The sequence below is a fragment of the Copidosoma floridanum genome, unplaced genomic scaffold, assembly GCF_036245765.1.
Source record: "Copidosoma floridanum isolate Cflo_tuat_1 unplaced genomic scaffold, Cflo_Japanese_pri ptg000014l, whole genome shotgun sequence".
Classification (NCBI taxonomy): Eukaryota; Metazoa; Arthropoda; class Insecta; order Hymenoptera; family Encyrtidae; genus Copidosoma; species Copidosoma floridanum.
The window spans coordinates 6,322,798-6,349,489 of record NW_028321891.1 but is presented as its reverse complement, the minus strand read 5'-3'; the positions used below and the strand labels follow the sequence as shown (position 1 = coordinate 6,349,489).

The window sequence follows — 26,692 nt, the reverse complement described above, 5'->3', positions numbered from 1 at the left end:
TCCGCACACGAAGAGCGCAGAACTATACGTCAGGGGCAGCACACCGGTTCGTTTTGACGGAAGAGGCCAAGCTACGCGACCTATTAACAATGGCCCTCGTTCTTGCCTCAGGTGTAAGACTCGATATTATATATTACAGACTCGGGGGAGCTACGACTAGAGTACATGCGTATATATATATATATATTTATAACTGGTAGTGGTAGCCGCCTCCTTTCCTCTCTCTAGCGCTAACAAGACGAAACTCGAGTGTTATGGCTCTCGGGGACTATGTCGTTGTCGTTTGCCGTCTCTGCTCCTCCTGTATGTATAATAATAATACTCCTCGGCGCGAAAGGTCTTGGCGCAATTTGCCTTAATAAATTCCGACGTGTCTCTGACGCTTTATGGATGGGCTCCTCGCGCCGCGCGGTACACGGCAAGGGAGTGCATGCAGGGCTGTTATTGTCAAAGTTATCTTCCATTCGCGGTATTTTAATTCGCTGCTCTCTCTTGTCGTTCATGATTTAGCTCCACTCGATTGTCGCGAGCTGCAATTTGTGTTTATTTGCGTCGCTTCGTTCTGGAATGCACTTACGACTAGCGGGGGGTTCCGCGTCAATGTGCCATTTTCCGCGCCCATATATAAATATACGCTCCACTAGATTTTTCTTCCAATTGATTTTAGTCCTTTTCTCCGAGGCTCGGCAATTAACGAACTGCGACGGACACTTTTATTTTCGAACACCGATACCAAGGTGGATCACGTTTTTCCCGTCTTCGTTTTCCATTTTCGGTGGGTAGGTCCAGTCACCAACAGTCGATACACCAGCTACAATAATCGTGCCTCTTCTTCAAGCCGCCGCTGCTGGGATTAATAACCAAGGAGAGATAGCCATCGTCGTCGTCGTCGTCCTCGTATTTCATCTCACAGGAAACTTTAGGAGCAATTCAATTTATGGATGCGCATGCGCCCCCCCTCCCCATCCCTCGTGCGTGTATACACACGGGGGCCACTAAATCATCGTTGACTTATCGACACCATTGTTGCCGCCCGATGATTTATCGCACGGATCGTTATATCTCGATGGGCGGAAATATAATGATTCTTTTTTGTCTCCTTTTTTTTAACTGTTCATTATTTCGCGAGGTGAAAGAGAACGGTCAATTTGTCGAGCAGAGTTGTTGCGGCGAGCCGCTCGATCACGGCGACCGCGTTCCGGGCCCTTTCGCTCCTTTTCTGCCCTTTATATAGTCCGTCGATCCGGAGCGATTGATCGATAACGAAAATTACGGATTCCCAATGGACGATGCAGCCGGAGGAGGGGGGTCAGCTAGTAAACTATACACATATAGTTCGGGAAAGTGGAGCGCGGGACTCGCATACACCAGCAGGAGTCGTCCCTCCGGAGAACGTGTGGACGGGGGTTGGGGGGGGGGGACGATGGGCGATAGTAGTATAATGTAGGGGGTCGGAGGCGAAAGGGAGAAAAGGAGGATAGAATGAGCGGCGCACAATAATCGGCGGCATCCGTGGTAGCCCTGGAACTAAAGGTTGCGCGAGGCTCATCGATCCGCCACTCGTGTGTGAAATAACTTGGATAACGGATATGTGCCTGGGCCGTGTATATCATATACTGTATGTATTGGGGTATGAAGGGCGCTATTTAGGGTACCTTGTACCAGCGAGCCTCGGCTGTTTCGCATACACGCAGCGTTGCACCACGTGTAAGCTACTTTTTTAAAAATTTTTTTTAGTTTTCTTTTTTTTTTTTTTTCGTCTTTCCCTTGTACCCTCTAAACGCATACACGTATACCTTTCAGGGGGGTTATGCTAATGTCCGGGATTATTGCTTATGGATGTTCCGATGCTGCTCCGGACAGAACTCGATCAGCCGGATACGCGTCGTTCGATCGTCTACCTCGGCTCTTCTTTTTTTTCCCCCTTTCGCTCGGCACGTAGGAGTAAAGCGTACTTGTAACATGCCGGGACACTCTGCAATTTTATGTTTTATCATTTGTGCATCCATCCGCGTTGAATTTATTTTTTTTCAATGAAATTGACGAATTTCCGAAAAATCGCATTACACGCGTGATAAATGAACCACCGGTCCAACTGAATCGCAACATAAATCGCGGCCCGCGCGTTTCTAATGTAAATTATTAATCGACAGCCGGCGGCATTAATTCAGCCAAAGCATCACATTTTGCCGTCGGGTGACTTATCAGCGGCGCCTCGGGCATCCTCGAGAGCCGCTCTCGAGAAACTCGAAGGACGAAGACGACGGAATGCTGCCTCGCGCATACATTACGTATACCCTATACGCTGTACATCAGCAGCAGCAGTCGCTGTTCCGATTACTTCATTGATGAATAAGCCCGTTTTCATGCATACCGTATGAGGGGGAAGGAGCTGTACCGCGCATGTACAGCAGCGGGCGAGCTGGGGGTGGAAAAAAACCACCCCTTGACGCAGAGACGACACGCGACGAATCTCTCATTCGCGACATCGGGCGTAATTCCTCGCGCGCTTTTTTTTGATTTTTCGACTCCTCTCGCCCCTGCACGATGCATAACAATTGGATCCCCTGCCAACCCTCTTACCATCTCTCTTATGTACTTCTGTCACAGCTAGACGTCAAAGGATTCTTTTTACCCACGTAGTGGATGGATCCGCGAGTTGCGGGAAATATTGATCGATCATCCGTGCGTATCTGAGTTACGGGCTGCTTTTCTCCTCCCCGTATACAGATGTAATCTCCCCTTTGCTGATGGAAACACTTTTTTTTTTTTTTTTTCTTCTTTCCCTTTCCAGTTGTATGGGTGTTCGATTTGGTGAAAACTCTAATGACACAGCCGTACGGATGGGTGTTGGAAACAAAAAGCCACGGTGGATCAAACAAATTACAAACCTACGAAAGCTCCCCACCGTCTAATCGGTCGAGGGAGGGAAAAATTTTAAATTTCGCTTGTAAAAACCTGTGGGGGTGCCGGGAATCCCCCGAGTGACCAAAAAACAAAACCGATAATAACCCCACCGAAGCACCATCTCCTCCTACCGATACTTCAACTCCTGCGTACAGTAGAAGGAGAGAGAGAGAAAGAGGGTGCATCGGCGCTCCCATAAATATGTCGTCAGCTAGCGGTAAACAAGCGTGCATATGAAATCGCTATACGCGAGCACGCGTCCCTGTATCAACCACCCACTTTCTACTACCCCCTCCCCCCTCCCCCAACTTGGTTGCAAGAGCGTAGCAGCCCGCGGGGGATGAAGCCTCCCTTTCCAGTGCACCCACCCGCCTGTATCCGGAAAATTTATCGTTCGCTCGGAGCGCTCTTTTACTGCTGCTGCTGCTTTTACCTACTGCGCCATTGTAGCTCCTCCTCCTCCTCCTCCTCCTCCTCCTGATGTGCTTTACATATCACGCGTAAGAAAAGGGACTCCGAGAGGAGCTTCGGAGAAAAACTCGGCGCTACTATGTATACCACTCGCGCTTGGCTGCGCTAAAAATCGGAAATCAGGTTCGAGCTCTCTCGTTGCGTGGGTGGTGTGTAAACCGTATACCTGTACGTAAGAGCAAAAAGAGACTTTTTATTCCGATGGTTGTCGGCTTGTTTTTACATTGTACACGATCGCTACGTCTTGTTGTAAAGTGAAAAGTATTTATGGTACGCCCTATTTGCGCTGCTTGTCACGTCGTGCATCGGTGCAACGCTTTGTGTATTCATTTTTTTTTTTTTTTTTTTTTTTTCCACCAAACCATGAAAGATGGATCATCGACTCTATCGACTGGAGCTGTTGGTAATGGGTAATGAATAATATTTAATTCACTAAAAGATTACAGAGCAGAGTGACATCGTTCGGTGCAGGTAAAAAAAAAGTCCCACCGTATTTCAAAGCTAGCACTACAAGTATAAATTTAATTCTCAAAGTCATCGATGTTGTCGATGGCACAATGAACGAGGTAGGGCCAGTTGCAGATGCGTAGGTCCTCATCGTAGTAAAGATTGTCCGGGCATTTGTAATTGTGCCTGATGAATCCCCCGTTGCCATCGGGCTGGCAATAGTAGTAAATAGAACAATTCAAAGGATCCCGCTCGTACCCCGCATCATTGCACGATACCGAGTTCTGCGTTGATGACGAGACTGTCGTCGCGGTGGAAGAGCCAGACGTTGAAGACGAAGCTTTTGACGTTGTTGATGGCAAAGCAACACCTTTGCGCAAAACTTTGTTCAGGGCCCTCAAAAGAGGATATTTGTCCCCGCAAATGCCCTTGAAGTCATCGGCTTCGATGCTCCAGATCATGGCACCGCCGAGGCCCAATTTATTCACGTATTCCGCCTTTTCCGTGATTGATCTAAAAACATTTGCTTTGATTTATGTTTATTTAATTACATCATGATATTATTATTTACCCAGCAAGACATTTGCAAAGCTTCGATGATAACTTTTTCACGTTTGGAAAAAAATAAAACAAGCAATCGTCGTCATCCACGATCATCGAGAAACAGGTACGCAAAAAGTATTTCATTGTCTCAGTCTTATCATTGTAAAAATAAGCTAGCTGGATATTAAATAAAAACAACGCCATATTCCACGTAACGCGTTTTTATCTGATAAGTCGGTTGATGCGGACAAAGCTCGATCATTTTTTTTTTTTTTTTTTCGGTTCCACTGACTCACCTGTCGTCGTCATAACCAATCCACTGATTGCCTTTAACCGCGTAAGGCACGCGCTGCTCCTCGTTGAAATGAATTTGCCATTTTTCCTTCATATTGGATTCGCAAAATTCGTTGTAGTTCAAGTGCCCGGTCTGCTGGGAGTAGGGACCGGCGTTACCTCCCTGTCTCGCTGATGCTCCGATCTTGTTGTTCCCGGAGTCGTCCAGAGTAAAGGTTCGACCGTACGCGGGGATTCCCAACACAATTTTCTCGCGTGGAGCACCGCTGGATATCCAATAATTGATACAGGCGTTCTTCAACAAATCACATGGCCTTAATCGATTGTTACAAGTTACAATTGTTACCTACAAGAGAGTATAGTATTACTACTTACAACATTGAGTTGTCTGTCGTCACCGACTTCCCACGAGCCTGGATATAGAGGCGAGTTTATACCAGTGTTCGATTCCCAGGACCCATGGAGATCGTAGGCCATGACGTTGATGATGTCGAGGTACTGGGAGACTTCGGGGATAATGTACGACAAGCTTGACGATTTTTTAGCCCCGGCCACCGCAGCCGAGAGCAGCAGGCCTTCTTTGTCAAACCTCTCTCGCAGCTCTTTCAACAGCATGACGTAATTTTTCTTGTCCGACGGAACTCCTCCTCTCTGGTTCGGGTACTCCCAATCAAAGTCCAATCCATCAAAGTTCCACTCTTTTACGAAATTCGCCAAGTTGTTGACCAAAGTTTTGCGCAACGCGGGGTTACCGACTACCTTCGAGTACTTCATGGAGCCTTCGTTCCATCCCCCGACGGCGATGAGAGTTTTGAGGCCGGGACTCCTTTGGCGCAACTGGTTGAAAAGGTTGAAGCCATTTTTGCCCGAAGGCAGGTGAGCCCATGCGTCAAGAAGGTTGATCTGGGCGTTTTCGTTGATACCGATGAAAGTGTAGATCAGGTGAGTGCAAAGGGTCGGGTCGATTTCGGCAATGTCGGCCTTGCCATTGCCCGGTCTGTAAACAGCCCAACTGCTGTAGTAACAGACTATCTTTTCTGCAAAGTACAAGGTTTTTTTTGTCAACGTTTCCTTTCGTCGATTATATCGAGTAGGGGACTTACTTTCGTTGGCTGCGTTGGCGCAGACTAGCAAAGCAGCCAATGCACAAACAATTGCTCGCATTTCCGTTGTGCTGTTGTATAGCACGGTATCACTTAAACTGACTGTCGGGTCAACAATGAGTAATCATTTATACCTATTCTTATCCGATATCCCGCGGAGAAAAACTTCCTGATAAGATCTTGGAAAGACGTTTTTTGAAAAATGTACCTTTGAAAATGTCTTGTGAAACGATCGATTTTTATTCACAAAATTATCATTTTAACGAATGCAATATCGATTTCAGATTTATTGAAATTATTTTTCTATAATTGTCAGTATTCTTCGTGTATAAATTAATTGTAAAAAGTATTATAATGGTTATATATTGTGGAAGTATCATTGAAAGAGAAAGAAACACAGAACATCACAAATACAACGAGCATTGGCATCGATTTATCTCAAATTAAACTTTTTATAGAGGTATGGAAAAAAAGTTGATTTTTATTAAAACGAAAAAAATTCTTTCCATTTAGAATCAGCAATAAAAGTATTTTTTTTTAAAGTATGCACAAATAAGTGTCATCGCATTAATAATTATCATGCATACAATCATCACATTTACCTATACACATTTTAATTGTGAAGCTTGTGCGATTCTATTTATAATATCCACCACAGCCAATTTTCTTTTGTGTTGCCTTCGAATGGCCCTTTAGTGGTAATGCGATTTTTTCCTAACAAAGGAAACATTATAAAAAAGAATCATTAACCTTACAAAAACGCAATAAATTAAAAAAAAAAAAAAAAAAACTCGAATACAAATTTTAGAAATAAATTCATGGAGTGAATATCCATGAAAGCGCAGGAAAAGCCAAAAAATCGCTCTTCCCAATCATCTTTGTTTTGCTCTCTGCCGGCCCGGAGTTATGGCCAAAAAGCTCGCATTTCGAATTAAAAGCGCGCACTTTCTCTCTCGCTTTCCACATCTCTTCTGTCCGCGTTCCGCCCAGTAGTTGTGACTCTCATCCTTCCCGCGCGTGTCGATTTTCCATCAGCGGGCTCAAGTGGAAAATTCGATGGAACTACTTGGCCAGCGCACATATCACGCGTCTGTTTCAACCCTTCCATTTCGGTTCAGGGCTTATGTGCACCCCGTCGATGTAATCGAAATGAAATGCACGCCTATCGGGTGATTAATCGGATTTCACTGTATTGCTTTTCTGGATTTTTCGTATATACGAGAGTACATGCGAGGCGAATAAAAAGGAGGGAGAATGAGAGTGAATTGGTAGAGAAATGGGAGGGGGTTAGATGCGCATACATTGTCAAATCAACGAAATTTTTTTTTTACATTTTTTAACTCTGTGAAATAACAAAAAAAATTGACAAATAAGCAAATTTGCTCAAAGCCAGTAAAGACATTTAATGTATGATGAAATTTCTAACTTGAGTCAGATAAAACATTAGGTATAAAAAATGAACCAATAGCCATGCTCTAAAGAATGCATGCATCATTAATAGTTGCTTTAACAGTAAGTTTAATTAAAAACCAAGTCTTCGTTGACGCTTAAGGAATCAATAAAAAATTGGCACGCAGTCAACTTTATCGGGGTCGTCGCATGAGTTATTTTTTTCATTAAATTGTTTGTTATTTGGACACTGTAGCCTGAACTTGTTGTATCCGCCATTTCCGTCGGGCATACAATGGTAAAAGACAGCGCAGTCGTAAAAGTCACGTACGTAGCCGGCAGACGTGCACTGGGGTTCAACAGCATGAGGCGGAGCCTTGGTTGTAGTTGGAAGGGGCGGCAGAGCCTGTCCGTTGCGAAGAATGTGATTTAAGGTTTTCAGGAGAGGATACTTTGCACCACAAATTCCTCGGAAGTCGTCCGTTTCGATGCTCCAGATCATGGCACCCCCGAGCCCCAAAGTTTTCACAAATTCGGCCTTTTCAGTTACGGATCTAAAAAAAGTATGTAAATAAAAAAATAAAAAATAAAAAATCATGGTTTGCCGCTCAAAACGTGTATTTGACTGTTGTGCCAGTTTACGTTCAACTGTGTAGTTTTTCCTCGATTGTATACACATTTATGGAAAACAGTAGCTTAGCTGAGATATTCTCTCAAATTAGGCAGTTCATATACATTGTACTCAAGTAGTACTCGTACATAGTATTCTCAATACAATTTAATATTTATTTTACTATGTAACTGTAGTCAAATGTGATTACGGTATTTGTAGAGTCGTTTGAAAAGCCCTTTTTCTTTTTTTTATAAAATCTTGGTATCAAATCACTGTAAGCACTAATCTTTCTACAATAATTTTTTATCACACACGTAAAGTTGTGCAATACTCGATTTAATATGAACGTCTAATCTTGATTTTGTAGATTAGGTAAAATATCAACATACTTTTTCATTATTAGCAAATATTAACACACATTAACTTACTTGACATTATCATAGCCAACCCATTGGTCGCCCTTGACCGCGTAAGGCACACGTTGTTCTTCTTGAAAATAAACCTCCCAATCTTCTTCGTTGAGCTGCATCTCGCATATTTCATTGTAGCCTAAACTACTTTTTTCTCTTGTGTACGGTCCAGCCCTGCCTGGTCCAGTCGTAGGAGCTCCGATCCTGTTATTCTTCGGATCTTTTAGGGTGAAAGTTCGTCCGTACGTGGGGATTCCCAAGACGAGTTTTTCACGTGTGGCACCTTCGGATAACCAATAATTTATCGACTCGTTCTGTGAAGCCAAATTTTTCGTATTAAAATCTCAAAGGTTCTTCACATGATCCACTTGTACTCACCACATTAAGGAGTCTTTCGTCCCCTGTTTCCCAAGAGCCTGGGTAAAAAGGTGCATTAATTCCAGTTTTGTTGTCCCACTCTCCGTGCAAATCGTAAACCATTAGACTTACAATGTCGAGGTACTTGACTATTTCCGGTATGATGTAAGATTTTTTGGCCGACGACGAGGCTCCACCAACAGCGGCAGTCAGTAGTAGCCCGGCCTGGTCGCATCTTTTTCTCAACTCTCGCAGCAGCAGCACGAAATTCCGTCTGTCAGCTTTCGATGAACCTTCCCTTTGATTGGGATACTCCCAATCGAAGTCGAGCCCGTCGAAGCCATACTTTCTCGCGAACCGCACCAAATTGTCGGCCAATTTCACGCGCAACGTAGGATCGGCTGCCACCACCGAGTAGTTGCGAGACCCTTGATTCCAGCCACCCACGGCTATCAGGGTCCTTGTATCGGGACTCGTACCTCGGAGTTGATTGAAGATAGCATAGCCATTTTTACCACCTCCATCCGGCAGGTCTGCCCACCTGTCCAAGATAACTACGTCTGCGTTTTCTTCAATCCCGATGAACGTGTAGACCAGGTGAGTGCAAAGAGTCGGGTCGATGTCGGAAATCTCAAACAGACCATTACCGGGACGGTAAACGGCCCAACTACCAAAGTAGCACACTATTTTTTCTAAAAAACGGGGGAAATAAGAATTTTTTGTGTGGTCAGCCTGCTTTGGTAGATTTTCTTCAAAAATTGAAATAATTTCGGTGGCACTTACTTTTGTCAACTTTAGCGGTAACGTAAGCTACCAGAGCCAATACGGCTATCAAAAAATTGGCTCTCATCGCGGTAATGTACTCATTCCGTTGTTTATCGACAACTGAGCCCTTCCTCGATTGTTGACAGCACTTTTTTTTTTTTTTACAGATTTCATTGATTTGGTTATCAGACTTTGAAAGACGGGTCTACGATAACTCTTTATCGATCGCTCGGATAAGTAATAAAATTGAATTTTCGGGAGCGAAAGACTCCAATAGTAATACGCTCTCGCGCATGTAACGCTGTTTGTAATATTACATTTTTTAAATTATCAGTAGTAAATAAATCATTATACATAATATGTACAATGGTTTTTATGTTAGTTTGTTTGCCGAGAAAATTTTTTATTCGTGAATTTCTATCCTCCACCAGACTAGGTATGTACATGTCAAACGTGATGGTAACACAGCACATGCAATCTTGCAACATATCGTCAGGAAGAGCATTTCGAATTAAACGCATGACAGATAAAAGCCTCCCGCTCCTCGCTTCCCATTCAACGGTCGATTTTCCATTGGTGACTCAAGTGGAAAATTCGATAAAATCGCTACTTTGCTGGGGCAAATTCACTGCTGTAATGCTGCACGAGAGATGAAATGTTGGCTCCATTCGGTGGGAACCCAAGGTTTTGCTTCGATTAATCGGATTTCATCGTTTCACCCAGGCTCGTGTTTCAAATTTTTCACTCCCGTTGATAAAGACCAAAAACATGCGTAATTGTATTATTGCTACGAAGATTGCTCACACTCGTGTCTTTTCAACCAAGTTATACTCTGAAAACAATGATTTTTTTTTTTTTTTTTTTTTTTTTTTAATAACAGTAAACATATGCATCTGATGTAAAGTATTGTTGTAACTAGTGAGTTTGTTGATAAATAAAGTACTGGATGGTCTCAAGAATTTTCAATACTTGGTTTCAGTCGCAAAAATTTTTGTTCTTCAGTCAAACTCAATTGTTATGAAATCATTGGAGTGGTTTAATCTTGAGAATCGCTCGACTCCCAGCTTATCTTGAGATAATGTATTATTCCCCACATTATTTTTATGTACGTTCAATAGTTCAGCGAGATAATTCCATGAGTGAAATATATTACATAGGTAGTATAAGGCTAAAAAACAGATCTATCAAATTCAGTTTGGCAACGGATATCATAATCTCAATGAACCAGCGCTACCAGTTGATAAATAATTTTTTAATATTATTTAATATTGTAATCAATAATAATCTACAGTTTATAAAAGCATACGTTTCTTACCTGTATGATATCTGGTGCTAATAAAAATAATGTTTACAGTATCTTGCGTTGATAAAAGTAAACTTCTACTATGTCGAGTGTAGTTATTCGAAAACATAATTACAGTTGACGGTTGCAAAAACAGGTATTTCATTAATTTATGCAATATCTAGTGTTAATCAGACATATTTCTATATTGTTAGTAACAGTCTATTTCTGCAAAACATTGTCACAACGCTACTATACTAAATGATGAATTTTTCTTATGGTCGTCAGTGTGTGAAATAATGTAAATGTCAATGTAAGAAAATAGAAGAAAACCAACACAAAAATTTATTCATGCAAAGCCATTAATGTTTATTATGAATTGAAAGCAGGAAAACTTGACTACACCAAAAAAAAAGGGAAATAAGGAGAAATCTTGTAATTTTTATGACTTGTTATTTTTATTGAAAGCGGATTTGACAGAAAATGTAACTATTTTAGTGAAAATTGTGATTCGCAATGCATCGCAAAGTTAACAGTTGCGCCGTCAACATTTGATATCATTCGGACGCACACGCGTTATTATGCTCATTCAAAGGCACGAGATATTATTTTTTTGCATACTACCTACATGCAAGTCGCAGCTAATTTTTAACTATTTACAAAATAAATTGTATGCGTGTGAAGGGGTGGAGTTAAATATTGACAGATTTTTACGTTACAACGGGCCAAACATTACTTTCTTTCAAGTTTACAAAATATACTCTTTGCTTTTCTTACTCGTCTAGCGCGTTTTCCTCATTCTTTTCCACCACATCGTCAAATTCGTCTCTATACCCCGAGCCGTTTTGCACTAAGGTAAAACATTGCGTTCCAGAGCACCATTGTTGCGCGAATTATTTACAGATTTCGTCTTGCTAAGAAACTCGTAGGCATAACGTGGAGGAAAAAACATTACACAGAGGAGTAAGAAGTTATTGATAAAAATTATTAATAATAAAAACACTATTCGCCATCCCGCTTCGCAGGCGTCAGGAAACGAGGAACAGAGATTGACTATTTATACCGCAAAATTCTATGCCTGGCGTTTCAGTCTTTAATGTGAGGCTCTTGCACTTTCTTGGATTGGAAAAAAAACAACAACAACATTGATCTCGCATTTACATTTAAGTACATGGAATAAGTATTTATAAATTTTATATTCAACAAAGAAGACGACAGATGGTTAAATAATTTAGTTTAGTTTTACATCGATTGACAACCAAGATAAAAAAAAAAACAAAAATTGCATCACGAGAGCGACGATCCATCGCGAAAGACTTTTGCGTGCGCATCCGGTAAATGTCTCATTACCAAAATCCAAAAGTTTGGAGGATCTCTTGTGCTCTGTGTGTGAAAGAAAAAAAAAAAAAAAAAAAAAAAAAACAATCTCGTCTTCGATCTCGACAATCAAAGAGAGTAGTTTTCGCGTGACATGATAAACAACATTTCCGACCACGGCATAAAATTTCGCCAGAACAGATTCAGGGAAGCTCAAAGGAAATTTATAAACAACTCAAGCGTTCGCCTACATTATACAAAATATCCATCGTAAAATAATAATAGTGATAATAATAATAATTATTATTATTATGATAATGATTATAATATATATTCACAAAGTAAATAAGATCACAAGCGTCTACGGAATCCCTAGGACATCCGGGTAAAAAAAAAAATTATATAACATAATACACACTCGTTGCGTGGCTATGCTTACGTGTAAAAAACTCTCTATTATCAAATAAATCAATTAAAAGTTAAAAAAAAAAAAAAAGTGGAAAGGGCGGATTTTCTATTTACAAGCGTCGTTCGATATACCTTTATTTTCAGCACATCTTATCCTCTCTTTGAGAGAATGTCCTTTTCACTTTCGTATCACAAGTACCTGCGCTTTCATTTCGCTTATTTACGTTCATTGCACACAGAATCTATCGACCGTTGTCGTTGGCTCATGAAAAAGACACTTTATCAATTGTGAAAAAAAAAAAAAAAAAAAAAACCTGTACAACACATTATTGAAATACAACTCTCGGTTTGTCTGCAGATTAATTGTTACATAACCAAGGACGCGAGGAACCACGGCTGGTAATTTTTCAAGTTTTTTGTCTCCAAAGCGAAACAAATTGCGTGCACTTGAATAAATTACAAACGCGTACCAAGCCATGGACAAGCATTCACAAGCGTAGGCGTAAAATTAACCAAATACACAAAACGACGTTCCTCTTGTATCTTCTTGGATGTTTGTTTTTTCTTTTTTTCTTCGATTTTTTTAAACACAACTCCACGTCGATCTTTTCTCTCGCTTTTTTTTTTTATTACCTTCCTCAACGCCACATCTCTCGAACGACGCGCAAGGACTAGGCTCTCTCCCGCGCGACCTTGCGTAAACGGCAGGGGACGCGATTTCCTCGTTGTTCATCTTTTCTATACAAATTTTACTGTTTGCGCTTGTTCCTTCTATTACGACAGACAGCATACGACACTTAAATCGCTCGTCCACCGTGACATCCTCGTGCAGCCGAATACGCGCGCCTCGGGACTTTAAGGGGCGGGAGAGCACACCATTTGCTTCGGAGCTTAGGTAACTAGAGGTCGATGGCTTCCTTGAGCGCGGCCAGCTGTTCCTCGCCGAGTTTCACCTTGTCCTGGATCTCGCGGCTCTCCACAATCAGCTTGGCCTTCATATTGATGAAGTGCTGGTAATCGGCGAACTCCTCGTCGTTCAGGTACTTGGCCAGTATGTTGGACACGTTGATGCTGCGACGGTCAATGTTGCTCTTCAGGATCTTCGCCTCCTCCAACTGGTCGATCAGCTTGTCTCGCTTGGCCTCGAGCACTTTCTGAAATTTCATTCGTTTCCCGATACAATGAGCATACATTGTTTTTTTTTTATCTGTTGCATCGATGTTTATATCAAGTACAAAAAGTGTCCTCACCCTTTCGGCGTGATCGGCGGGCATGCCGTACAGGGCGTTCTCGGCGCGGGCGAGTCGACCACTGAGCCCGAGCAGTAGACTGGTGATCTTGCCGACCTCCTCGACGTGCAGCTTGTACTTGGAAGCCTCGGCCGGTCTCGCGACGGTGGTAACCCGTGTGCCTACTCGAGCGCCCAGCCCCTCGTTCACCTCGCCCTCCTCGCGGACGGCCTCCTGCTCGGCCCTCAGTACGACCAGTTTCTTGTCCAATCTGATCATCAACTCCTCCTACAAACAAACAGGTTTCTCCATTACTGATACCCGTACGCGATATACGTACATATACACCTTGGCCCACTCAAGGCCACGATTTTGCAAGCTATTGTGCGATCAAGGATTTTTATTTCGAGCGATTCTATCTGTACATTGTACTTAAAGGTTGGTGCTACCAAAACCTCTGGAGAATCATATAAATTTACGACACGTAGGTATAATGCTCGTACGAGGGCCTATCTTGTAACTATTATTCGAGTCCAAATATCGAGTCGAGCAAAAAAATCGTGGTCTTGTTTTTCGAGTGCGAGTAAACTTTAACTAACGTCTTTTTATCCCCGTTGTCGTTTGTCGTTCCGATCCGCAGACTCATTTTGTTACATAAATCTCGAAATGAAGTATTACGCGAGCCTCGGGAGGAAAAAAAAAAATAACACGACCTCCTTCTTCCCCTCTCTGTTTGCACGGGAAATAATAGATGCGTATCCTGGCAGCCGATCTGCCATCGTAGATCCATCAAACATCAGAGAGACACTTGATCGCTTGCTCGCTAAATGTAATATACCTTACCTTCTTCTGGCGAAGGTCGAGATTGTCCGGTGCCACTGCCCCTGTCGTCGTCGTATTATTCGTATTCGTCGACGTCGAGTTGATTGACGTGCAAGTAGCAGCGGGAGGGGCTGCCGGCTGAGCCGTGACTTGCTCGCCAACGACGACCGCGTCCTGCGAGTACCTCGTTAGGAAGCGGGCCTTGCTCTCGGAAGTCGTGAAGTACACCGAGTTGGGCGAGAGCGGACTGCTTGAGGAGTCGGCCGTTGTTGTGGTGGCCGATGGCGTCACTGGCGTTGATGGTATCGAGTCGATCCTGAAACGAGACGTTTTCGTTGTTGCGGTTTCGATTAATTGTTGCTCTACTACAGGTGGTCTTGCATTGCTCTGGGCTTTACTCTATGGACAAAGGTATTGCCTTGCGGTATGTTTCCCTTATTTTTTTTTTTTTTTGTGCGGTCAAGGACGGGATTATTCAATGGCTTGTCTATAATCGTTCAATCAAATCATACAAGACATTACCAAATCTCTCCTGTGGGATAAATCTAGTAGTGGATCACTTTCGGCTTTGATTTTATGGGTCATGGAGTTCGTAACCGCATTTACGTGTGTTTTATGAATTAATCTGGAGTCTTTGTGCTTGTGTACAAAAATCAGACAAATTAGACCTCCCAACAATAGACTGAGTATTTTTATTTCATTTATTCAACGACTCCATATGGTATGATGAAAAAAATCAACTATTTGTTACGTAGTTGATAAATTCATTCACCACTTGTATACGTATTGAAGTATTTTTTTCGCTTTCTTAAGGAAAAAAAAGAAATACACACAAGAGTCGGCTCACTTTCTCTGGGGTCTATTTTACCGCGACTGCTCGGAGGATAAATTTACGAGAGAAGTAGCCTTGTGACTCGAATTTCGAAACGTTTCGCATCGATTTGCAAAGTATTAAAAAAAATAGAAACCGATGAAAAAGCCAAACGATAGTCAAGTAGCTTCTGCAATGTTTAGCTTAGGGTTACCACATTGATTTACATTATTGTGTGGCCGTCAAAAAGTAACGTCCAACCATTCGAGAGACGGAGTATGATATAGAGAGAGAAAATAAGAAGTAGATGTTCGCAGCAAAAAAAAAAATCCACGCTACGAGACTATATAGCCCGCGCTTCCTCTAAATAATTACAATTACATCACGAAGGAATGTTAAAAAGCGCCTCGAAAATTGCACCGGCTCTGTATAGTTCGCGAATCGTGCTTGCAGCGGGTAATTACGGAAAAATGCGCATCGCGAGTCGCCTAGACCAGCTCCTCCTTCACCTCCGCTCTCTCTACACATATATAGCTTCTCTAAACATACACGTATATGTATACACACTGCCCGGGGAGCTCGCATCTCACCTTATATATTTTGAAAACAGAGTTGGCTATCATCCGTTGCATCAGTCGTGAGTCATCGTTGGGGCTACGAGTAGTGAATCAATCGCTCGTTTTCAAGGCGCGGATAACGGTATTGTACGGCAACATGAGATACCTACATGTATACACGCGAGTTGCTTCGATTCGAGCGCTCAGCTCTATGCCTTTTCTTTCATTATTCCTCTCTTTCCTTCTTTTTTTTCGTGTCTCTCTCTCTCTCTACTCCTTTTTCCTTGTCTATCTGTGTGGGTATTACATATTGCTGAGGCGCCGCACGAGTGCGTGCTTCTTCTTTGTCGAAGCAGAGAGGCAGGACTGAAGGAACATCAGAGAGAGAGAGAGAGAGAGAGGAAGGGAAGTCGTTATTAAATGGCCGTGATGCTCGAGAGAGCTTTTGCTCATTTTCCGCGAAGCCCTTTGCGCGAGGGCATTATCCCTCCCCCGGATGGCTATCTGCTGTTTTTCGGATTTTTTTATCGGGGCGAGCGCACAGCTCCAATGATAATTGGGCCCTTTGTACGACGCCGGAGGAGAACAGAGAGAGGCCCTTTTTTTTCATCTACATGTATTGTAGGGTCGTTTTATGACATTGCAAAGTAAAACCTCCCGTCTCTGGAAAACTGCGAGTTTCACCTGCAAATTGTTTTGAGTCTCGTTTTAACAAGTAACGATTAACAAGACCAGATTCCTTACACAAATGTTCAGTCGCGCTGATGATTGTCTTTCATATCCGCGAATGATCACACAGCCTGATTAATTAGTTCTCATGGGGGCGAAAACGTTCGCGGCGTGGTAAATCCCTTCCCTTCCTTTTCAAATGCAAGAGGACAAAGAGGGAAATCCGATTCGCGGCGACGAAGGTATAGTCCTGTAATCGTACAATCGGTAAGTTGATCGGAAAATTTCTCACGAATCCGAAATACATTTTTCATCAAAGCACTGTATATATAGACGCGAGCAAGCCACGGCGTGGGCCTAATGTCACACGGGCCCGAGCACAATGACGTGCACACGCGCACACTCGTACACACCTACAATGAATGATCCCCCTCTGTTCCCACCCTTCCTCTGATACCGCGTTTTCACGCTCTCTCGTATACTTTCACTTTTCCGACTGCTAATACCACTATACGACGATTCTAATCTGTTTCATTGTGTGTGCACTATACGGACGCACTTGCTTCTTTTTTCGTCGTCGAATTCGTCACCTAAGTATATACAAGTGTCAGAGTTGCTCGCGAGGCTACAACCAACACACGTACCATCGCTGTCATATATATGTATACACCCGAAGAAGGTTAGCCCCTGCGCCGAGATGTAACGAGAGATCGTGATGTTTCGTGCTTTTGTTCTCTCGCCCTCGCGCCGATTGCGAAAGAGACGTAATCGAGAGCATCATCCGCATTGTTATCGTTACGTAAATTGAAAATCGTCCGGCCGTGACGGCTACAGTGCGTTTTTAAAGGTGATTAATTTTCACGTGTTGAGAAAGACATAGCCACCGATTGAAATAAAGGACGCGCTTGCTCAATCGGCTTACTCGAATCAATCGAGCCTTTGGTATATACACAACACGGGTTGTTGTTATAGACATCGATGTGGAAACAGTATATTTTTTGTTAGTCGATATAGGTATATAGGTACTCGTGACACTAATTAGGTATTGGAAGCTCTAAGAAGCCCCGTACCGAAAATCCGAAGAGACACAATGAAATAAGAGCTTACATGGCTCAGCGTGGGGCGGCAGCTACTCTCACTGCAAGCTCGGCATCGGAGAGATCGCGGGGGTGAAAGCGTCAGCTCGAATCACTGGATCGCGTGAAAAAGAATCATCCCCCGTGGGGCACGAGGAACGAGCACAAGGAACGACGTGCAGCATGAATGGCCGATCCAAAGCTACTGGCTCTTGCGGGCCGGGCTCGCGAAACGTATAATATCGGTATATATATCCGTGCAGTACGTGTACATTTTTCTCTCTTTCTCTTTCTCGCGACATCGGGCACCGGCTGCTGGTGCAACAATAGTCGGCCCACCCCGTCCACGTGTGTCTGTGTGTTTACATATAGTATACACACGAAGCCGAGTTGCTCTCTTGACAACATCATTTATGGTTACACACGCTTGCGTAAGTGAGTATTAAAGTGCCTCCTGCACTTTCTCCTTTGCCGCCGTCCTGGTGCCGATGTATACATATATAATACGTACGGTCGTGCAGCAGCCGCGAGTCCGCGCGCGCCCGTAATCGTCGCCGGAGCGTGTTGTCCCGTGTGCCTGCACTTAACTATCATTATGATCACGGGTGATGGCTTCCTGCACAAGTGGGCCCGCGCGCTCGAGACACAAGTGTCACTATCGCACCGGCGAGCGTCGAGAGTTTGAGCAACCGACCCGGCCCCGACACTCGTATTCAATGAAAATGAGCTTGATGAAATCTTGCAAGTTATAACTATGGCCTACGTATGATTCGTTTGTTTACTCGTTGATCGTCCCTTCGTAGTCGGTCCACGTGGGACGAATGACAGTGAGGTTTCATTTATGCATCTCTATCGGGCCGTATGCACGTGTAAACGGGGCTGCTTTTGCTAGTTCTCGTTAAAGTATTGATTGAAAATGATTGCGTGGTGATTGATGGATAACCTGATCGATTTGAATTCGTCTTTATCGAGCTATATATTCAGCATTATCGTGGCGCAATAAAATGAGGGTGATTGGGTTATTGTAAATAAAATAATTGATCTGAATTACTACCATACAGGAGTAAGATCATAATGATAATAAATAAAAAAAATGATTTTACAGTTAAGGAAAAGAAAGGCTTTTTTGCCTCCTTTTCATAAACAGTCAACTTATAGTTACACCGAAAGTGAGTCGGACGTAGTTGGATGTTAAAGATTAGTTCCTCCCGGGCCCCGATGATAAAACTCGTATGCACCACACTATGTACTCTCTGCGTCTAAACCGCTCTAAATGTAATGTCCCGCGTTCGCGGGATCGTTTGCATAATTTTCGTCCGACTCTCGTTTAAAAGAAATTCCCGCGAGATTTATATCCCGCGAGCGCGCTCGCAATGCGCCCTGCATTTCATTACGCGTTATAGGTACCATTATAGACCAAGCGCCGACGTGAAAGCGCCATCTCGTCGCGCGAACGAGTGTACATATTATAACAATGGGCACGCGTGCGCGCGTGTAACTCGCTATGTGTATACAAACACGCATGCAAAGGCTCGAAGAAGAAGAAGAAAAAAAAAAGAAAAAGGGAGAGATGACCGCGGGGCCATATAATCAGAGTTAAGTGTTCCACTTGCAAAACGAAGAACCGGCTTATGGGCGCACACGACTTCCTTATAACGTTTTACCGTACCCCATATTGCGGAGGGAAAAAAAGTGCGCGTAGGGGTCGAATTTTCGTCTCCGGCGCTTGTACGATGATGCCACGCAATGTATAGGTGCTTTTTTTGTGTATTACATTTATATACGTATAAGCTCCGGTGCTGTAAAAGGGGAGAGAACGCGAGTGGAATTCGAAAGTCCGTCAGTTGGTTTTTCGTTTTAGAAATTCGTTTGGGGAATCCGAGCTATTGTTCGATGGGGCTTTTATACAGGTATCCCGGCTATTGGGCACGTGATTTTTTTTTTTTTTTTTTTTTTTTTTTTCAACACACGTGGGTTACTTCTGTTTCCGCGAGTCGAATGATTTTTTTTCTTTTTTCTTTTTCGGTACTCGTGACTCAAATGTCAATTGATCGATAGCAGGCACTTACTTTTCGGACTCGCTGTCGGACACCAATGGCTCCTCCGCCGCGATCCTTGGACGGGGTCGTGGCTGGATGACGGCAGCCTCCACCCTGAACAGGTCGACCACGTAGTCCGTGGACTTTTTGTGCTCCGGCGCTGGAACTGAATTGGAAAATATTTACACTTAATTCCTCCTTATCGAGAAAGATAGTAACAAAAAAAAAAAAAGCACAGAGTATCTATTTTCAAATGTATAATCCACCGCTGCTCGCGAAAATCCGTGACCCGATTTCTAATCTCTCGCTGATAAACTGCGACAGCGCGAAAGCTTTTGCACGTAAGTTTCCCGACATATTCTCCCTTACGGAGTGAGGAGCGATAAAAATTCATCGTTTCACCGTCGTCTAACCTTGAGCTCGAAAATATCCCCATGTATACTCATGGATGACAAATGGTCAACCAACCTGTACAAATTTTGCAAATCAATCATTAACAAGTACCTCGTGCTTTTAACACTGAAACAATCGAGCGATCGTGCATCAGGACTATCGCAACGCGGGGGGATTGTCTCCGAACGCCGGTATTAATGCACAAAGCGAGCGCCAAGCGAAAGAGGTGGGCGGGGGGGAGTCGTGCAGGTCGCGGAGGGGAAAGAAAAAAATACGTCACTCGCGAGACACGAACAAATCGTCCATTGACATCGACGAGAAAAGAAATCGAGCCTGTACATCGGGTGGGTCGGAGGGAGAGGCGAGAGGATAAAATAAAGGCACTCGCGGGTCAACGACACGCTAGCGTCCAGCGCGCTGTGTGCCATTAACCTTCTCACCCGCACCTCCTCGCCCGTACGAACGCGCGCCGATCCCTACGTTTTTAATGTTGGTATCAATTACCTTTACCACATTATCTGCTTTTCTATTTCTTTTCTTATCTTTTTTTTTTTTTTTTTTTCCTTGTTTCTCCCTCTGTGTGTACAGGAGCTTTTGAAAAATGCGGCCGGCAAGAAGCCAAGAAAAGTCGCACGCCCGGATAATTCGCTCTATTGGATCATATTGTTGGGTACGTGGAAAGGGGAACGATTGACGGGCCGGCTTTTGACGTTTTCTTGTTTATTGACGCGCTCCGCGTGTATACCTCCGTACCACGAAGGATTTCGCAATCTGTCTTTTTTAGTCGTACAAATGACATTTTTTTCTTTTCATTTTTCAATCCTCGTTAGATTTCGTTGTTTTTTTTTTCCCTCGACTAACAACACGTAACGACGATCACTGCACACATTTTGCAAAACGAATCGGCGCGGCGCTCGATTATATACTGAAACGACGCGTAATTTTGATTGTCGCAATCAAGTTTTTTTTTTTTTTTCAATTTATTTTACAGAGCCCACGCGTTTTAAACATAACTTCTCCGCAGTGTTAATTAATTTCAAATTAGTGACAATTATTTATTCGTAAAAAACAAGTTTTATAAACGCGTAATTACATTTTGATTGCCCGGCAATGAAATTCAACGAGTGACGGTGATTTTTCAAAACTGTTATGTCTGCAGTTTTTCTCAAGTTTTATACGACTACACTCTGTGCGTTTATCGCGGGGATAAATCACCCACCTAATTGGGCGATTGGTCAACAGGAGAGGGAGAAAAAAAAAAAAAGCCAAACTCACCCAAAATCGGTAAGAGCTTGTCGTCGGGGCCGAGCCGGTTGGCCAGGTCCCTGCTGAGCTCCTCGCACTCGATCTCCTCGCGGAGCTTCTTCCTCGGCTTGGCGAGGCTCTCCTCCTCGTGCCTGATCCTCTCCTGCTTGCCAAGCTCCTCGGGCGTCTCGGTCTGCGAGGCCACGTCGTTCGTCGGGGCGTTGACCCTCAGCACGACCTCGGTCCTCTGGACGAGGGTCAGGCCCTCCGGGAGCGGCGAGGGCGAGTCGCAAGGCGAGCCAGAGCTCGTCGATAGCTTCTCGATCCTCGACTCGCTCGGCGACATTCGCACCGATGAGGCCGGACTCGACGAGCTGCTGCTCGCGGCACTGCTGATGGAGCCACTTTTACGGTCCCAACTCGAGCCGCTGCGATCGGTCTGCGTCGGGCTCGAGATCTTGCGCTCGGACGTGATGGCCGTCACTGCCATCGTCGTGCCGATCGTCGTCGTCGTTGCCATCGAGCCCGGGGTCGTCGGCGATTCCCGGGACTTGTGCGAACTGCCGATCGTACTGAAAAATCGGTATCAACGATCGGTTGAAAATTAAACTAATGGATATTTATGCTTCAAAAAATTATAGCGCTAGAAGAGTTTTTCACTTGATGCCTAGGGGCCCTGAGTATGAAAATTACCTCCTCGGCTCGAGAGCGGCGACCCGCTGCTTCTCCGCGACGTTTCTCCGGTTGAGGATCTCGACGTTGCGCGAGGTCATTTCGATCGTCGTGACCCCGGTCTCCCGGTAAAAGTCCTCGACGAGCCGGCTCTGGGGCTCGCAGCTGGCCGCCAGCTTCCTCCTCTCCCGCTCGAGCTGTCTGTTTCTGTCGTTGAGCACCTCGACGCTCTGGGGCGACAGCCTCTCCCGGCGCTCCTGCCTCCGCGAGCCGGCATCATTCGGCAGCGAGTTTCCCTTGCTGTTGTTGTCCAGGTGACTCGGCGCCGGGGCCTCGGTCGTGCTCACGTTGTGCAACGACTTGCGCGACAGGTGGTCGTCCAGCCGGTGGTTCTGGTGGTACTGCTCCAGCCCGTCCGAGCTCTGGGACTTGGACAGCTCGTGCCTGTTGGAGTGCGGCTTGTGATGCCTCAGCTGGTACTGACTCTTGTTGTTGTTGTTGTGGCTGTTGTTGTTGTTGTTGTTGTTGTTGTTGTTGTTGTTGTGCAACGGTGTGACAGTGAGGAGCACGGGCTCGTCGAGGCGGGCGTTCGGCGACATGGTGCGCTTGTAGCTGCCCTCGCAGTCCGGGGCCCCGCGCTCGCGCCGATAAGCCAAGTAGGAGGCCTTGGACTGGCTCCTGAAACAAAAAAAAGCACACGCAGAGAGCCTTAGAGATTAGTAGCTCGCTATCTCTCCTACATTGTGTGTATACAATGGTGGCGGTGTATCGCGCGAGTTTACGAGCTTGAGTCATCCGCGAACAGCTGTCGACTAGCGCTTCTACATGGGTTGTTTGAACAGTGAGTGTGTATCTGCATCTACGCGGTGAAAAATTTAAAAAAAATGTGTAGAGATAAGGCATGTGGGATCAGGTGTATGGTTGACGAACTTCCGTGAAGTAGACCCCAAAGAAGGTGACTTTGACACCAACTATTTCGTTTGACTCGTTATCTCTCGGTGTCGCGTTTGACGAGAAATAATTTCTAGCCGAACGATGCTTCGTTTAGATGAGAAAGGTACATTCCAAGTATTTCCAACAGCGACTCCTTTGCGAATTAATATACATGATATTTTTAATATAAACTGCACATTGTGCAGCAAGGGGGGGATGAATTAAAGTAAAACATTACGAGTCGAAGGTCGAAGTTGGCGTGAATCCAGAGTTTCGCAATCTGAGAAAATCCCATGTTGTTATTAATTGCTAGAATCGCTAACAACAATAAAAAGTGCAGCAACAACAAGGCGTTTTGTGAAATTTTGGTTTGGAAAAAAAAAACATACACTTATTCGGATGCCTGTGCCATGACTCACGGCTTCACTGAGACGTGCATGAAAATGTAAATACGTATTTCCAGTTGAGAAAAAAAAGGGAAAAAAATTACAGTAAGTAATTACAGGCACTGATTTATGGAAGAAAATAAATTTGCAGTTTAATTGAACACTCCTCGGCGCTACTTTTAACGATGTTTTATTGCAAAACGCGTGTAAAAATAGAGATAGAGTCCCCAGGGAAGCAAGGAAAACGCCAATCGTGTAAAATTTTCCTTCCCGGGTTACCTGAAAGCTCAAATTTCTCGCTTTCGTGTGCCCGACAAAAGAGACGCTCAGGGAATCGAGTTCCCTCGGCTCTTTGGCCGCGAGAAATTCCGCGCACGTACACCCGACGAGTTTCAACTACTTACATTTTTTTTTTTAGCTCCGACGATGGAATAATAAAGCCCGACGCTCGCTGTGTGAAAATTCAAGAGAGGAAACTCGCGTTTTCCGTCCCTCGAGCGCACAATAATTGTACACACAATCGACGCATTTCGCGCCATTTCTGGGTAACTTTTAAGTTTCACCCTGGGCGCGATTGTATGACTTTTCCATCGAGTGTTAATGAACTTTGTAAGTACTACCAACGAAGCGGAAGCACCGGAGCGGTTGGCATTGCCAACAAAAAATCGCGCTCGTAAACACAATCGGATGGCTTTTTAAACGGGTTATTTAAGCATTTGCTTTCACAAAATCGTCTCTCTCTCTCTCTATCTCCGTGGGGGATGACGCCGAATAAAAATTTTACCAAGCGCCTGCAGGTGACCGTAACGACAATCACGTGCGACGAGCTGGATGAACTTGTCCCCCCCCACGTAAATGACTAGAACCGAGCAGTGATGGAACTCACTTCCGGTTCAACTTTGTTTGCCATTGTGCGAACCAATGCATAAATGTACCTTATATGACATATTGCGTACAGCGACAGGCGAACGTGAGTAAGAGCGGCAGCGATGCAAATGCGTACAGAGGATTCCCATTAGCGTCCATTAGGGCAGAGACTCGGAGATTACAATAAATTCAAGGCGAATTTCAACAATGAACAACAGATGAGGAGAAAGAACGACCTCGACCGATAAATTCGAGCAGTGAAACTTACTATTATTGCCCGCACTCGGCTGCAGCGGCATAGCAGTGGTGGTGTGTAGGTATTATGGCAGTGTGCTCCTCTTTCACCGGCGAGGACAAAAGTAGGTCCGATCGAGTGCGTGCGCGCCTGCGTATATGTGTGTTTGTTTAGACTCGCGAGGAGTCGTCGTATTGCGAAACGACAGAAGCTTGCATTTTTTTTTTTTTTTTTTTTTCAACTTTGTATATTTTTTCTTCCTACTGTTTGTCCGTGCAAATGTTATCGCAAGAGCACGAAATACTTGAACGATGCTTCAGCGGCATTCTTTGGGCCAACGACTCGACCGCGATAACAGGGACTCTGTTTAATTTATGCATACGATCGTACGAGTACATTAAAAAAAAAAAAAAAAATGACTCATCAGCCAAGAACTGGCATCTTAAATACTTGGTTCAAGATTTTGGCTTTGATGAATGAAGCAGTTTTCGGCAGGAGGAGGTCCAATTTTCTCCCAAACAAGTAGACACTGCAGCTGGTGTGCTTTTCGCGAAGTTGAAAAACGAAGGGGTAAGAAAAATAAAACGCAGGGATTTTCGAGGATTTACGATTTAGCGACGCCGTCGGGAGCTTTTATACGTGTGAAATATATACGCACGGCTGAGGGGGCATTTTTACTTTCTAATGGCCTTATAAGAGCGCGCGCGGCGCATAACTCAATTTTTCGACAGGATTTTTACGAGCTTCGTTTTTTCGGATCAGCCGGGGGAAGGCGCAGCGAGCGGCCGATCGATAAAAAGATATCTCTTTCTCCCGTCGCTGACAGCCCGACACGACTAATAAATCTAGTTTCCTCCTCCAACTCGCACGCGTACTTTTTGCCGTAATATTCACCGGAGGAGGATGGATTTTTTGTGCACTGCCCGTCAATTCCCGATTGAAACACACATCCGCGTACATATAATATGTTTTACATGGGTATGACTTTCGTTTGGCTTTCCGACGTTGGCAAATACTTTGTGTAAGTATACAAACACGCGCAGCACATTTTTGCCCCCAGCAACGATCGGCTCGAGTTTGCGATTTCGCACACGCGTAACTTTCTTCGCTATCAAGCGCATACATATATGTATACGCAAAAGCTTCACCGTCAGCATCATCGAACGCCTCGTTCTTCTTTTGTTTGGTGTGACCAAAATACGGGGCGAGGAAATCAAGGGCACACATCCTGTCGGAAGATTTATCGGGAGCGTAGGTCGATTTCACGCGCATTTGTTAACGCGAGCGCGTACCCGTCGACGTTTTCACGCTCGTTTGCGAGGAAATGGTCATCGCCGTCGTGTGAATGGCCCAGTTACCGAAAACCAATGGCGCACGTGCTCCGCGTGAAAAAAAAAAAAAAAAATACTTATCGAGACCCGACACGTTTCCATTACGCAATGTGTAGCTTCCGGCTCGTTCTGGTGATTGACTCTTGTTTTTGGCTGCTGTCATCGCTACCGTGACACCGGCTGAATTTAATGAGTATATACTTGAAAACTACCGGGCTTGTGGGCCCGTCAAGGTGAAAATCTATTCGAGGGAATGACTTGTCGATGAATCCAAGGGTACTGCTAACATTATGGTGACTGAACAAATGTGTGTATGTACCCATGTCCGAGACGGATCGCAATGACGATGGATTATTTTTAAGGTTTGGCTGCACCTACGGCACCGGCGCTATAAAAGTGATCCTCCCCTATACGCAATTTACATTCCAAGCGCCGAACGACGACTTGGTTTTAGAGGCTCACTTTTTTTTTTTCGTCTAGATAACAAATTTATATTCTCATCCACGTTAGTCAGCGTTGAATCAATCTCCTCTCGCGCGTGTAAGATATCCGTTGAACCAACACAGGTGGCAACCCCTCGGTTTTTTTCTCTAGTTCACGACTCATCGCGAGAAAGTCGAAAGAAACGCTTTTTAAAATGCTGAAAACAAACTCATCCTCTGCGATGCTTACAGCGCTCCCGATCGAGCTGCGCTCGACCAATAAATTCTGACCTGCTCGACACTAGCTCGATTGTTGTCCGAAGCGAGAAAAAATAGGTCAAAAAGGAAACACAACAAACGTGTACCTGCATATAATATTGCAATATACTTCCAGAGGCTCTGTCGATGATTTTAAGCTCGCTCGTTCACCAGCACCGGCGGAAATGGTAATAAGAACGAGCATACACGTAATGATAACAATAATATCGACTTATCTACCCCTATGTGTGCTTTTATCGCGTGTATTATTATGTAGGTGCTTACTTTTTTTTTTTTTTTTTTTTTTTCCCCGTGTGCCGTCGTATACAGTCGCGTTTTTGTGCCTGGAACCGATGTGTGTATGCATACATAGGTATACCGTGCATGCACGCGATGCTCATCGGCGTATACCTATATGTATACCTAACAGAGGAAACACGC

General features: G+C 44.3%; 3 protein-coding genes across 3 annotated transcripts in view; all 3 read right to left on the bottom strand.

The window, feature by feature from the left end:
• Positions 1-3,551: 3,551 nt before the first annotated feature.
• On the bottom strand, positions 3,552-5,862 carry LOC106641117 (chitinase-3-like protein 1). Its single transcript, XM_014355375.2, has 4 exons — positions 5,766-5,862; positions 5,038-5,699; positions 4,665-4,957; positions 3,552-4,338 (listed from the first exon to the last, which is right to left on the bottom strand). Exons 1-4 carry the CDS (start codon positions 5,824-5,826, stop codon positions 3,900-3,902), a joined length of 1,455 nt encoding a protein of 484 aa, XP_014210861.2. The 5' UTR covers positions 5,827-5,862; the 3' UTR covers positions 3,552-3,899.
• Positions 5,863-7,320: 1,458 nt separating this feature from the next.
• LOC106641072 (chitinase-3-like protein 1) lies at positions 7,321-10,711 on the bottom strand. The gene is made up of 4 exons (XM_089592114.1): positions 10,684-10,711; positions 8,556-9,226; positions 8,196-8,491; positions 7,321-7,708 (listed from the first exon to the last, which is right to left on the bottom strand). The coding sequence occupies exons 1-4, from the start codon at positions 10,709-10,711 to the stop codon at positions 7,321-7,323; spliced, it is 1,383 nt and encodes a 460-aa protein (XP_089448240.1).
• Positions 10,712-11,035: 324 nt separating this feature from the next.
• Positions 11,036-26,692, bottom strand: part of Shrm (shroom) — a 104,848-nt gene continuing 89,191 nt past the window's right edge. The window contains exons 11-18 of the mRNA XM_089591873.1: positions 21,841-22,497; positions 21,178-21,719; positions 19,540-19,675; positions 16,380-16,388; positions 14,471-14,673; positions 14,379-14,413; positions 13,557-13,823; positions 11,036-13,460 (exon numbers count right to left, since the gene is read on the bottom strand). Coding sequence (XP_089447999.1) covers positions 13,206-13,460; positions 13,557-13,823; positions 14,379-14,413; positions 14,471-14,673; positions 16,380-16,388; positions 19,540-19,675; positions 21,178-21,719; positions 21,841-22,497 — 2,104 coding nt within the window. The 3' untranslated portion in view covers positions 11,036-13,205. The remainder of the gene's footprint in view (positions 13,461-13,556; positions 13,824-14,378; positions 14,414-14,470; positions 14,674-16,379; positions 16,389-19,539; positions 19,676-21,177; positions 21,720-21,840; positions 22,498-26,692) is intronic.